The 13,425-nt window shown below is 29.5% G+C and overlaps 1 protein-coding gene across 1 annotated transcript in view; it reads left to right on the top strand.

The window, feature by feature from the left end:
• The window catches only part of LOC135931305 (transferrin 2-like), a 56,815-nt gene extending 44,962 nt beyond the window's left edge, over positions 1 to 11,853 (top strand). Inside the window, exons 10-11 of the mRNA XM_065468322.1 lie at positions 1,517 to 1,982; positions 11,419 to 11,853. Of these exons, the coding sequence (XP_065324394.1) occupies positions 1,517 to 1,982; positions 11,419 to 11,809 (857 nt within the window). The 3' untranslated portion in view covers positions 11,810 to 11,853. The remainder of the gene's footprint in view (positions 1 to 1,516; positions 1,983 to 11,418) is intronic.
• The last annotated feature ends 1,572 nt before the right edge of the window (positions 11,854 to 13,425 follow it).

The following is a 13,425-nucleotide window of genomic DNA, read 5'->3' as shown; positions in this document are numbered from 1 at the left end:
TTAATTTGGGTATAAAAGTAAAAATATGAGGAGCCCTCTACACGTTTGTGGGCAAGCCGCACGTACTTATAGGTACAAAACCTCTATAGGTTTATTAAAAAGGAGTGGGGCAAAAAAAGAGCCTATACCCGAGAACTACAGTATAATTTAATTACTTTAAAGGTGGGTGATGGCTGATTTTAAGTTTAATTTCTTTAGTGTGAGTTATGATTACTATCAATATTGAGATATAATGTTCATAGAATCTGTAAATAAATATGATTAAAATAAAAAAATTTGCCTGATTCAACCCATACAATACCGTTCTATCACTTCAAATTTTCCACCGGATCATAATTTATGAAACCTCAGACCAGACCTAAAGAGTTTTTTCCGAAAACAAATTAGAATAAAATGATATGAAGTTAAAAAAATATCAAAAATAATAATAAAATAAATGAATATATCTAAAAAGAATGAATGAATGACTTGAAATGTCTTTCTCTTATTAATCGTCACTTCATATATTTTCATACATCACAGTTGACAGATATATAATTTAAAAGTTTTATCCATAGTTTTAGATATAAATTATATTTTTATTGCCATTACTAAACCACACAAAGTGACGAAAGAAGCACGAAAAATTCTATATTAAGCAAAATATAATTGCAACCAAAATGTGAAAAACGCGCAAAATACGCATAGAGCCTAAAATCGAAACTATGGAAAAAATTATTACTAAACCAGGGAAAGGATAAAGAAGCATGCTAAATAAAATTACAAAAAAAACACAAAGGCATTCAAGGTGACACAAAATAACAAAAAAAACATTCAAATGACGCCAAATAGCATAAAAAGCATGGAAGAATAACGCAATATCAATAGAATCATGGTAAAAGATACCGCAAGAGGCATGCAAATTATCATAAACATGCAAGATATCCAAAAAGCAAGAGAATGACATAAAATATGCAAATCAAAATGAGCTAAAATCAAAATGAGCTAAAATCAAAATGACAAATAAAAGCAATAAAAACCTAATAAATTCTTTTATAAATAAAAAATTCCACTGTAATTTGCCACAGCAATATTTTTTGTTCTGTTGAAAAATTATTGCGGGGACTTCTGACTTGAGTAGTAAAATCATTATAATTTATATATACAATTGAATAATTTATTATTGTTGACATCATGTATTATTGTTTATTTTGAAATAGAAAAATAAATAATGTATTACTTTTGTTTTATGTTTTATATATTCTTCATTTCCCCATATTTTTCAATTATTCCAAATTTATGTTTTATATATTCTCCATTTCCTCATGTTTTTAAATAATTCTAAATTTTATATTTTTACTCACCTCCTATTAGAATTTTCCGTTTCTTCAAAAACCCAAATGGCCCTTTCAATAAAATTCATTTCAAAAAAGAATTTTCTCCCTTCACTTATATTTATTTTGTACCTAAACATTTCAACGTTCTTGGGTTTATCTAACCGTTTTTTAGGAATATATTTTCTTTTCTTTTTCAAAAGGTAAGCGAACATGTCACGGCGCCTTCGAAAGCGGAGCTGGTTGGTACATCCCTATATTCCAGCTAGAAACTTCAGGCCAGATGCGAGTATTACCCTCTGACAAATGTCGCTTGGGTAAATCAGCCTCTGAATTTTTCCAGCAAAGTTGCGTTCCTGGTGCCTTATCACCCATTTACGGCGGAAAGCATAAAAGAGCTAATATTAACGGGCGTAACTTGTGCGATTTATGCATTGGAACAGGCGACGACTTTTGCCGGAGAAACGATGCGGAGCCATTCTACGGGGATAGTGGAAGTTTACGGTGTCTAGTAGAAGGGGGTGGACAGGTCGCATTTGTTAGGCACACTACATTGGCTGACAACGCTGACGGAAGAAATGGGCAGAACTGGGCTCGGTTCTTGATATCGGGAGATTTTGAATTGCTTTGCAAGGACGGCAGTAGGGCGTCAGTTAAGGAATGGGAAAGGTGGGTATTTGTTTTATTTAGTTTTTCACCACGTTCAAAAGCCATAAGAGGGAAAAAACTATTTGTATAATATTAATTTTAAGTTGGTAGATTTATTAATTTAAAGGAGACGAATTATCCTTTATATAATAAAAACCGTGTCACAGAAAAATTGTGATGATTTGTGAAAAAGTCAAAATCCATGAGGTGGAATCGAACCGAAACATTTGTGGTGCCTGCTTACCCACCACTATGCCATCACGATTTATAAATTATGTATTTTTTATCTATTTATTTTCCATTCTATAAAAATTTCAAAAGTTGAATAATAATTAATATTATGAAATATTCATTTTTATATCACAAAAATTTGCTTTTATAAGATTTTTTACACAAATGATTTGGAATATAGGTAACTTATAAAAATGATTTAGAAATATCACAAAGATTATTTATTTAAAGATTTGGTTTTATAGGTGAAACATGAGTGACTTTTAATGATTCCTGTTTGACCACATATGGGATTAACTTATTTTATACACAAATATCATAAAAATTTACTTTTAAAAGATAACAAAAAGATTTGGCTTTATAGGTGAAACATGGGTGATATTTGATCATAAATCCTGTTTGACCATATGAAGAATTCACTAAAATGATTTAGAAATATCACAATTATTTACTTTTAAAAGATTTGATTTTATAGGTGAAATATGGATGATAGACTACATAAAGGATTAATTTATAAAAATGATCTAGAAATATCACAAAAATTTGTTTTTTTACAAAAATATTTTGATTAAACTGAAGCACCTGGTAGCCCTAATATCTATCATCCTTTCATAATGTGGTCTTATTATAATATTTTTGTAAAAAGAATTATGTTTAAATGAGCAGATAATCCATCAATGACATGGAATAATACATTTCTATTTATTTGTAATTTACTTTGAAGATACATAACTAAGTGTGACAAAATCTTATGCAATTCAGAGTTTACTGGTTTATATCTGGAAGAATATAGTTATTCATCTTGTGATGGAGATGAAATGAGATACTTGAAATAAAATCTCACATATTATAAAAATTCATATTGTACAGAGTTGTTAAACCCTATTTTTAAAAGTAGCCCAATACCGCTATCGCTATTTGTCAGCGCGATATCGCTATCGCTACTCATCAAAAAAAGTAGCGCGCTAATATCTGCCATGGTACATATATAGGATATCTCTGACAACTCTACTATTAGAGCATCTTTGATCACTTCAAAGTTATCTGCTATCTTAATCATTAGTGTCTATGACATGCAATAGGGGATAGAGTTTTAATCATCAGGATAATTGATGGATTATCAACCAAGGACGTTGGATGAGCTGTATCAATTATAAAATCAATAATGACTTTATCAGCCAGTATCTGAGTAATATTGGCATGTATTATTAATCAATTTAGCTTGCAAGGAATTGGTCATTTTGGATGTAGTCTCCTATACTAAAATTATTATGATGTTTTTTTTACCTCTTTAAAACTGTTGGCATGAACATTCTTATAAACTATTAGATTTTAAAAATGACAATTACCTTTAGATGTTTTTTGAAGGTATAGCTACTAGATTAATTTGAGGATATATTTTTTTTACATTTTAAACAAATAAATTTGTAGCCACTTTTTGTTTTTAAATTAATTTTAAAATATCGAATTTTGGAAATGGAAAATGGGGATTATATTATCAAGAATATTTTCTTACAGGGTACCTTCCATTTCATTAATATCATCATTGTCTGACTCACACATCGATTTGGATATCTTTGTGATAATATTTTAAATAATTTACAACCAGATGATTTAGGTTTATAATACAAATTGAAAATATAAATTTCAATTTCAAAATGATATTTAAATTTTAATTGTTTATAGTTACCATTATATTTTAAAAAAGTAGTTAAATAGCACACTAAAAAAAATTAATAATTGGAAAAAAATTAACACGTTATTAGCTAACACTACCAAAAAAGATAGCGTGCTACTTTAACAACTCTAATATTGTTTTATAAAATAACATGAATACTAAATATTTTTATTCGATTTTAACAATAAAAGACTCTCTAGGTTTATATCAAGGGGGTCCCTCTCATCATTAAAACACGTTGAGTAACACTAAATAAGGGTTATACTAGTGCCCTTGCTAGCAGGAATAATGATGCTTTATTTTATAAATAATTGTATTAGCAATATTTAAAAATAGTAAAATCTCTTGTCTGCGAAAACAATTATCAAGGTTTTGTTTTACATTTTTATTTTTATTGTAGCATAGGATTATTAAAAAAAGAATTTTTTTTGGACTTCTTTTAATAGTTTCATTTGGGAAATTTATATAGTCGATAGTTCTTTAACTGTTATTTATCCATTTTCAAAATCTATTCTCTGAGTTTTGAATCCAACTTTATTCAAATGTGAGTAGAGATAGGCATCTATTATAAGTTATAATTTCTGTAAATTTTTTAAAGAATAGATTGTTGGTAATAAAAAATTCTAAATCACTTAAAAACAATTAATTCGCCTTCTTCTCCTTTTAATGGCGATTTCCAGATTTACCCAGGTTAGCCAGTTTTCCCTTTGATTTTTCTTTTCCATTTTTGTAGGTCATGAGCCATCTTTCTCATATCCGCAGTTATCACTTTTATCCACATCAACTTGGACGTTCCTGTATGATTCTCCTGCTTACATCAAGGTGCATCTCTTTACTCAGTCATCTTCTGTCTTACGTTCCACATGCCCAAACCATGGTAGCCTATTTTTCCGCATTACCACTCCAATCATTTCTATACACATTATTGCCCGGTATTCCTTATTAGTTTTTCTCTCTCTCCAAGATACCCCACACATCCATCTAATCATCCTCATCTCTGTTCTTTCCAATTTGGCTTCGTGGACCGCTTTTATTGTCCATGTTTTGCCGCCATAAACTAAACAACTCCTCACACAGCTTATTTAAACTTTACCCTTAAACTCCTGATGGACGTTTATGTTAGAATAGATGACATCTCTCTGAACTTTTCCTATGCTTGTCTGACCCTTGCAACAACAGCAAAATATACGCCACTATCTGCGTTTAGCATATCACCCATATGGCACAACTTTTCCCAGAGTTAACCCATTGCCAATATCCAAACCATTATTTTCTACGTTATCAGTATTATGTACCCCTTTTATGCACGTTCTACAACTAAGGTCATACTTGCTAACATCAGACTTCCTTTTATCCCGCTACATCTTTTATGCACCCATTTATAGCATCTGGTACATTGGATTGAATTTCTAGCAACTCCTGTCCCACATACACAACAAGGACAGTTGCCGGATTCCTCCGTCTTCAGATTGTCCCCACCATTTCACCTTTGTCTTTACTGCATTTATTTGCAGGCCCTGCTTCCATTGATCTTCTATATACTAATTTTATCCCTTAATTCTTCCTCACTGTTTGCCATTAATACAAGGTCATCTCCATATAATAGCTCCCTGGGAAGTCCTTCACGCATCACTCTAGCCACCTTATCCTTTACTAATAAATAATAATGGACTCAGCACGGATTCTTGATAGAGTCCTACCTTGACTTCAAAGCTTTCAATATCTCAATCATCTGTCCGTAGCAGTTTGTGCTCCCACATACATTGCCAACACTGCCATAACCAACCATTCTTCCACACCAGATTTTCTCAAGACCCATCTAATTACCTCGCACGGAACCCTATCAAATGCCTTTTCAAATCAACAAACGCATAATACAGTTTTTCTCCTTTGCAAGATACTTTTCCTGTATTTGTCTCACCACAAAAATTGTATGTCGTGCTTTTCCCTAGTGTAAAACGAAATTTCTTTCATTTGTTTCCTTATCCGCTTCTCAAACACCCTCTCAAATATTTTCATTGCATGTTCCAAGAGTTTAATAGCTCTATAAGACCAGCCATCTATAGAATCAACTTTCAAATTGTATACTATAATAATTATGCTTCTTCGCCAATCCTCGGGTATAGTTTCTTCTTTGTCAATTAGATTGACTAAATTCATTGATTACTAAATTAGTCATAACAACCTTTAAACATTTCTAATACCATTCTCGTTAAATCTGCTACCTTCCATTTTTTCATCCTTTTCAATGTTCTCTTAATTTTATTTTGCTAAATTTACACCTGGACCTTCTTTACACAACTAACATAATTATCTCAATCATTCTCTTCTTTCAAAAGTCCTTCCATATAGATCTTCCAGGTGTTAATACCACTATTATCAATCACCATTTTTCTTTCAATATTTATCATATATTTAAATCTATCACAACAAACTTTCTTTGTTATCCTGGCGCCTTTAATCCACCACACTTTTATCACCACCCGACTTCTAAGTCATCAACTAATCTGATTCTTTCTCAACATTGTTAAACAATCATATCCATACCATCATTAAAATCCAAAATTCTTTCCCCTTCCGGATTTCTTATACCTTAAGTAAATCTTCCATGTACTCCCTCATAACCCTCGTTACTCGCTCCCACATGTCCATTCAGATCACCAGCTAGGAATTCCCTCTTCATTTACCACTCTTGATGCCACCTCCAATAGACTGTCTCAAAATGTATCTTTCTCTTTTTCACTTCTTCCAACCTGAGGAACATATGCAGAAATAATATTGCATAGCTTTCTACCAAAAATTCTTGATAATCATTATCTGGTTTTCTAGTCTTCACTTCGATTACTTTCACCCATTTCTCTTCAAACAATACGCCAACGCCAGTCTTACCATCATTACTTACTTGCCAGAAAAATTTATACTTTTTATCAGTACTGCCAATTATTCTAGCGCTTTTACCTTTCCACCTAGTCTCATGCGCTATTACCTTTTCCGCTAGTCTCTTGTATGCCTTCTATATAGTGAATCGAACACTTTTCCCCAGTCATGTTCCCAACATTCCATGTAGCAAATTTTACTCTATCCCCCTTAAACTGGTTTCTACACTTATTATAAGGTCGTGCGGATGAGAAGGCCCTCAGGGCACTTTGGGCTGTACCCCGCCTGTAATTTTTTGTAATAAGGAAATGAGCAAGGTTTTCATAATCGGTTTCCCTTCCTGACATCAACCCCTTTAGATGTCTTTACACCCCTCCGAGGAAACGGTGATTCTATTCTAGACCCAGATTGCAGAGAATTTAACCTCCATTAGCCGCCAAAAGACGTTGCCACTCCCCTGCCACGATGAGGCTGAATGTAGGATTTTGGGAAAACTTAAATAAAATTTAAAAATAAAAAATGGTATGTAAATTTAAAATTAACTCTGATAATGACTTTAATTTATCAAAATAACAATTATAATATTTACTTAATGAATTAAAATTAGTTGGCACTGTTCCTTGAATAGAAAGGAAATCAGTTGGATCTGCATATATCAAATAATTTTCTTTCTAAGGAATAAATTTCCATTTGAACCCCCCCGCCCCCCCCCAACTCCCCCCCCCCCCCCCCCCCCCAACTCCCCCCCCCTTTCCGCGAAGAACTTAAATAAATTTAATTTATTCATAGTATGTAATAATATAAATATATATTATTTTAATAGTCATGTAATTTTTAAATAATTTAATTATAAATAAAATTATAAAAAAAATTCAATATGCAAAATTAATTTTTATTAAAAAGTGATTAACCTCTATAACTTACAAGGTTGTGTAACAATTAATTACATAATTCCAATTCTTTTTTTGTAATTTCATAATTAATTCCACTTTGGAGTTAGTAATTATAATAAATAAGATTTTTTCAGGAATGTAAACATTAATAATTCCTTTTCTTATTTAATTAATTTTTATGAAAAACGCGTAATAATTGCAAACATTTATTCCTATATTTGTCCGAAACAGAAATATAGTGAGTTCCTATGACGATAACCTCTTCTCTTCTAATACGAACTTACATTCAAATTCTCAATATTCAATGCAATTTATATGTCAAAAAAAACTTTAAAAAATTTAAAATTGCCTTAGATAAATTACAGGAGAAAGAGGATTGTTATTTTGTGGAGCTAGTTCTAATATTATTTAGTTCTAAAGAAATTTTATTAAAATTGCAAAACTCTTCCCTACGTCATTGTGCACCCTTTTAAAGGCTATAATTATAGGATTAATAAAAGATTTTTTTCTTTAGAGTTTGATTGCAAAGCAAACTTTGCTTTCTTAGCTACTATATCACACCCAAATTTTAAGCTTAGATTAGTTTCATCAAGCTAACGATTTGATTTAAAATATTAATAATATCTGAAGCTGTTTTAAACACTTCTATATTTAAAAGTTTCGAGATTATAAAAAACAATCATAATAATTTCTTTAAATTAGATAATTTTATTACTACTTCAAATCCAATAAATGATATTGAACTTGAGATGTTTACTTACCTAAAAGATGATAGAGATTATATTAATATTTTAGCAAGTTTTCCAACGATTAAAAAATTGTTTTTGAAATATAACACATTGCTGTCTTCATCAGCACATGTATAAAGACTATATAGTTTTGCAGGTCTAACTAATTAACTGTTCGAAAAATTGTTACTTCTAAAAAAATTTTTTTTAAATATTAGTTAAAATATATTCAATCATTTGTTGATTTGGATAGAAAAAGAGCTTCAAATGGTAATCCATAATATCTATTTATATTTAGACATCATAAATGATAATCCATTTTGTAACACCAAATTTCATTACATCTCTTAACATAATATAATGTTTAATACGCAAATGTCTTATGATATTGTATTGAACTAGTAAAACCTTTTTATTTTTCAAAAATAAAAAAATTCTAATAAAGAAAAAAGATATTCTAATTATATCATATGCAACTAAATAAAGTTTGTTTCTTCCCAATGGAGAACTTTGGATAGAAATAGGCGTTCGTTTAGTGTCCCGCCGTCATCTTGCAAATTCTGTCAGGTACTTGGGTTCCCTCTTTATTGCCGCTTCACAGAAGACCGCCACTCGCGCCACCAGGCAGTAGATTAATTATTGCTAGAGCTATCCACTCAGCCAATATTTTATTAATATTGGAACCCGTAGGACCCAATGGAGACAATATTAGGCCCGATGGAATAACATTCATTCCATAGAGCAACGGAAGCACGTTGGCCTGAAATTAGACATGCATTGATAGTTTTGCACTATCCTTAAGTTTCAATTCTTTGGTTAGAGCGGGAATTAATAAATAAAGTTACATTTCTAATAGAACTTTAATCACCGTAGTTTCCGGCATAATCAGCGCTTTCGTATCCAGAGCCCGGGTTTCTTTTAAAAACACCCAGTTAAAAAATGCCCTTATTTTCGGATGATCTTCAGGAAGATTTTTACCTACGACAACCTATTTCAATTAAAATATGTAGCACACTTATTTCAATTTACGGTGTGTTTTTTTAAACATATTTTATATTATAAATTTTTTATATATTCTTATTTATTTTTTAAAATATATTTTATTTTGATAAAGTTTACATGGTATATTATTTTTCAAATTGAAATCTTATTGAATAAAAAAAATCTTTTTATCTATAGTTATTATTAAAAAAAGTGGAATAGGGATATGTATAGCAAAGAAATTATTATCTAAACTTAAGAGAGGGGAGCAAATGAAAATTAAGGACATAGACAGATACATCTATATATCTATCATTAATAAATAAATTAAGACGCAACAAGTTTCTCTGAACATTGGAAACCCTTTGCTAGAATATTTAATTTAAAGGAGGCAATAAAATAGATAAATGTATTTTAAATATAGTAATAAAAATAATGGATCCATTAATAGTTAAATACTTTAATCAAAAATTTTATTACTTCCATGATCTACATATTAAGGAAATATATGTATAAAGCCAATTCCCCTATTGTACAATATTCGCTATTGATGAACATTTTTATCTTTCGATGGGTGCACTTTGACGATAGGCCAAAGATTAGGAAGTCCTCAATAGTAAATGGCACAACGTCTGATGTGAATCTTTACTCCTTTCGTCTAAAAAAACATTATTTCCCAAACTAAATTTAGTCTTTTTTAACCATTATGTCATATACCCTATCACCAAGTGTTTCTTCTATCACATTTTTAGACCCTTCTTTTAAAATTATACATAATACTTACTTTATTTTTAGAAAATCCTGGAGGTAAGTTTCAATAACATCTTTGGCTTTGAGCATGTTATTAGCCTTAAATCCATTATCTTTTTGTATAATAAAGGTATACCTTTTTTTGATGCCTCTCTATAGTTAAATATTATTTCAAAGGGTCTTCTATAAATAGGGAAGCGTGTCGCCTCTTAATTAATTTACTAATGATAAATACATATCGATATTTTACTATGTCTTCACTTTCATTCACTCTCTCCATCATCTTCACGAATGAAAATTAAGTGAAATCAACATGCTTGTATAAACCCTCTGCCCCCAAATTATTTTTACACCCTATCATATGATATATGAAGTCAATAGCTCAACCCCTCCCTCCCTTATTTCAAGTAAGTATTAAATTTTTCGAATGCAGGTAGAATTATTTTAATATAGCCCCCCCCCCCCATTCCAGTTTTTACATTATCCCTAATTATAGAGTGTATTTATTTATTTTGTGTTAATCTTTATTTTCAAATTCAAATATGAAAAAGATTATAATAAGATAAACTTTTGATTATAAAAATTAAAAACATACATAACATAATATCTATAAAAATATATTTAAAAAAAATATATATTTAGGTTAATTCAGCAGGGCTTAATGTTCCAATATATTAATTATTTTGAGATAATAATACATTAGGTATTGTATTGAATTGAAACAGATATTAAAAAAACATCAAGTATTTATGGAAATGAGTTTATATTAATTACTATTGGTAAAACTTGATAAAACTTTCGAATATTAAACACGATTAATTTTTTTAAAGATAGATTAATATTGTATGTTAATATAACTTAATTAAATAAGTTTTTACATTTAATCATTTTTGAACCATTATTTTCTTTGTCATTTTGGTAGAATTTTTAGAAGGGGTTTGATTGGTTGAAGTGCCTATGTGGATAAAAATATACTAATATTGTAAGTTCTACATAGTCAGAAATATTTCATTTTTTAAAGTTAAATTTAGATGAAACTTGAGCAATTAGGTATACACATATTTTTTCATTATTAGTTATTATTTATTAATATAAGAAAATTTTAAGAACTGCTAAATATTTAATTCTGATTTGGTTATGTATAAGCGTTGATGGTAAATTAATTGCTTGCTAAATTTAATTAATTCATAATGATAACTTTTTAAACATGAATTCGTAAACTCCCCCCCCCCCCCTCTTCCCTTAATATTTTCTACACATTATAATAAACAATATTCTTATAATCACATTTTTTTTAAATTGGGCAAAATTCATTATAGATGTTACTTGGAAAAAGTTCCATCTGATGCTATAATGGTCTCGAGGGAAAGGAGTGCAAAAGAAATTAGAGCTTACGAAGATCTGTTTATGACGGCCCAAGAGTTTTTTAGTGGGCGGGGGGAAAGCAATTTTTACAATAACGAGCAGGCTAATTATGGCAGCATGGACTTCAAGCTGTTTGTGTCGCAAAGTAAAGCCAAAAATATTATTTTCAATGACGCAGCTATAAAATTGACCCGTTTACCGGAAGAAAATCAAAATTATGAAAATTATTTAGGGGACGAATTTATACAAATCATGGAATCGGTTAAGTGCGGGTCTATTATATCCTTACCCAATTTTTTGCTCATCAGCATTTCCATCAACATAATAATTTTTGTGACGCCCTAAAAATTTTCACCCTTTAATATGGCATATATATTTTTATAATACTCTATATGATTTCCTATATAATTAAATAAATATTTGATTTTATTGAAAATTCATTTATTTTCTCAATTTTTAAAAAATGCATATAAACGCATTTTAATTTTAGGAATGAAGATACCATTTTTATTCTCCGAAGTTGTATACGGATTTAATAGATATATTTGTCGAGGTTGTATTATATCATATATTATACTATGTATATTGTGAATGCGAACTGTGATGCAATTTATTTTCCCAAATCAACAAATCATATTCTTATTTTTATTCACACTTTTCTATGAAAATTTCCCCTTTTTTTATATGAAAACACTCAATATTTATAATATTTGTATAAAAAATTATCGTTAAACAATGTGTATTATATTTTAAAAAATTGATATGAAAAATATAAGAATAGAAATGAGGGAGAGGGGTAAAAATCTGGAAAAGCATTGTCAATACATATATTGATCGCGTATATTTACTGAAAAATCTGATTTTACCGAAAATAAATTCGAGCCCGCATAGTGCTAAATGGTTTGAAATTTATAAGACAGGTGGCAAAATCAGATTTTTCATATTAAAATAACATATACATAAATTATTTAAAGTTGAAAAATTTCCAAAATAACATCATGATACCAGTGACTTAGAATGGGAACAAGATTAAAAAATTTAATTTGGAAACTTCCGACATTTAATTTTTTTAATATTTAATCAAATAGAATAGTTAGAACAAAAAATAATGCACATCAAAAAATATTCTATAATTTAAAAAAATTTAGATTATCCCTTAAAAATAATCAATCTTAAAATAAATTTTAAAGGAATCTGAATGGAAGATATGCTATGTTCCCATTCCCTGCTAACCTATACATTCTTTTAATAAAAGGATATTAATCTGGATATGTTAGAACCAACCCAATAATAGAACATAAATTTAACATCAATATTACTGTATAATAATAGAAGGAATAAAATGTCTAACAATGAGAAATTAGGAAATCCTTTTTATGAGTGATCTGAATCGGGCCTAATTTTTCAAGTCCGGCCCAATTTTTTTTTAAAAATTATCCTGCACTATCCCGAACGAAATTTTATTTTATTTTTCCCGAAAAGCTCGACCCGAAATAAGAAAAATTATTTGTTCATCCGGCTCGAATTTATTTAAATATAGAAAAAAAAATTTTTTAATTGTAAAAAAATATTCTACAAATAATTACTGCCTTGTTTCTTGCAAGAATTTTAAAATATATCAATTTATTTGACAAAATGTAATAATATATTTAAAAATTTAAGTCCAGCTCGGCCCAAAATTTTTCAAAAAATATTAGGCCCGACCTAACCCGATCCAAAATTATTTTATAAAAATAGACACGGCCTCGCCCGAAACCCGTCCTGGCTAAGTACGAGCCGGGCCGAGATTTACAGATTCACACTTTTTATATTGATTCTAGTTCTTCTATCGTTTCCATAGTAGATTCTTGAAATTATGAGGATAACTACAGCTTTGATATTTGACTATAACTATTTCAGCTGGGTTATAATAATAAGTATTGACATGTAAGAAAATGACATATTTAAAAATATGAATTTTC

The sequence above is a fragment of the Gordionus sp. m RMFG-2023 genome, chromosome 1, assembly GCF_954871325.1.
Source record: "Gordionus sp. m RMFG-2023 chromosome 1, tfGorSpeb1-WG-v2, whole genome shotgun sequence".
In the NCBI taxonomy this organism is placed as follows: Eukaryota; Metazoa; Nematomorpha; class Gordioida; order Chordodea; family Parachordodidae; genus Gordionus; species Gordionus sp. m RMFG-2023.
Note: the sequence above shows the minus strand (reverse complement) of the source record. Positions and strands in the feature narration are given on the sequence as shown.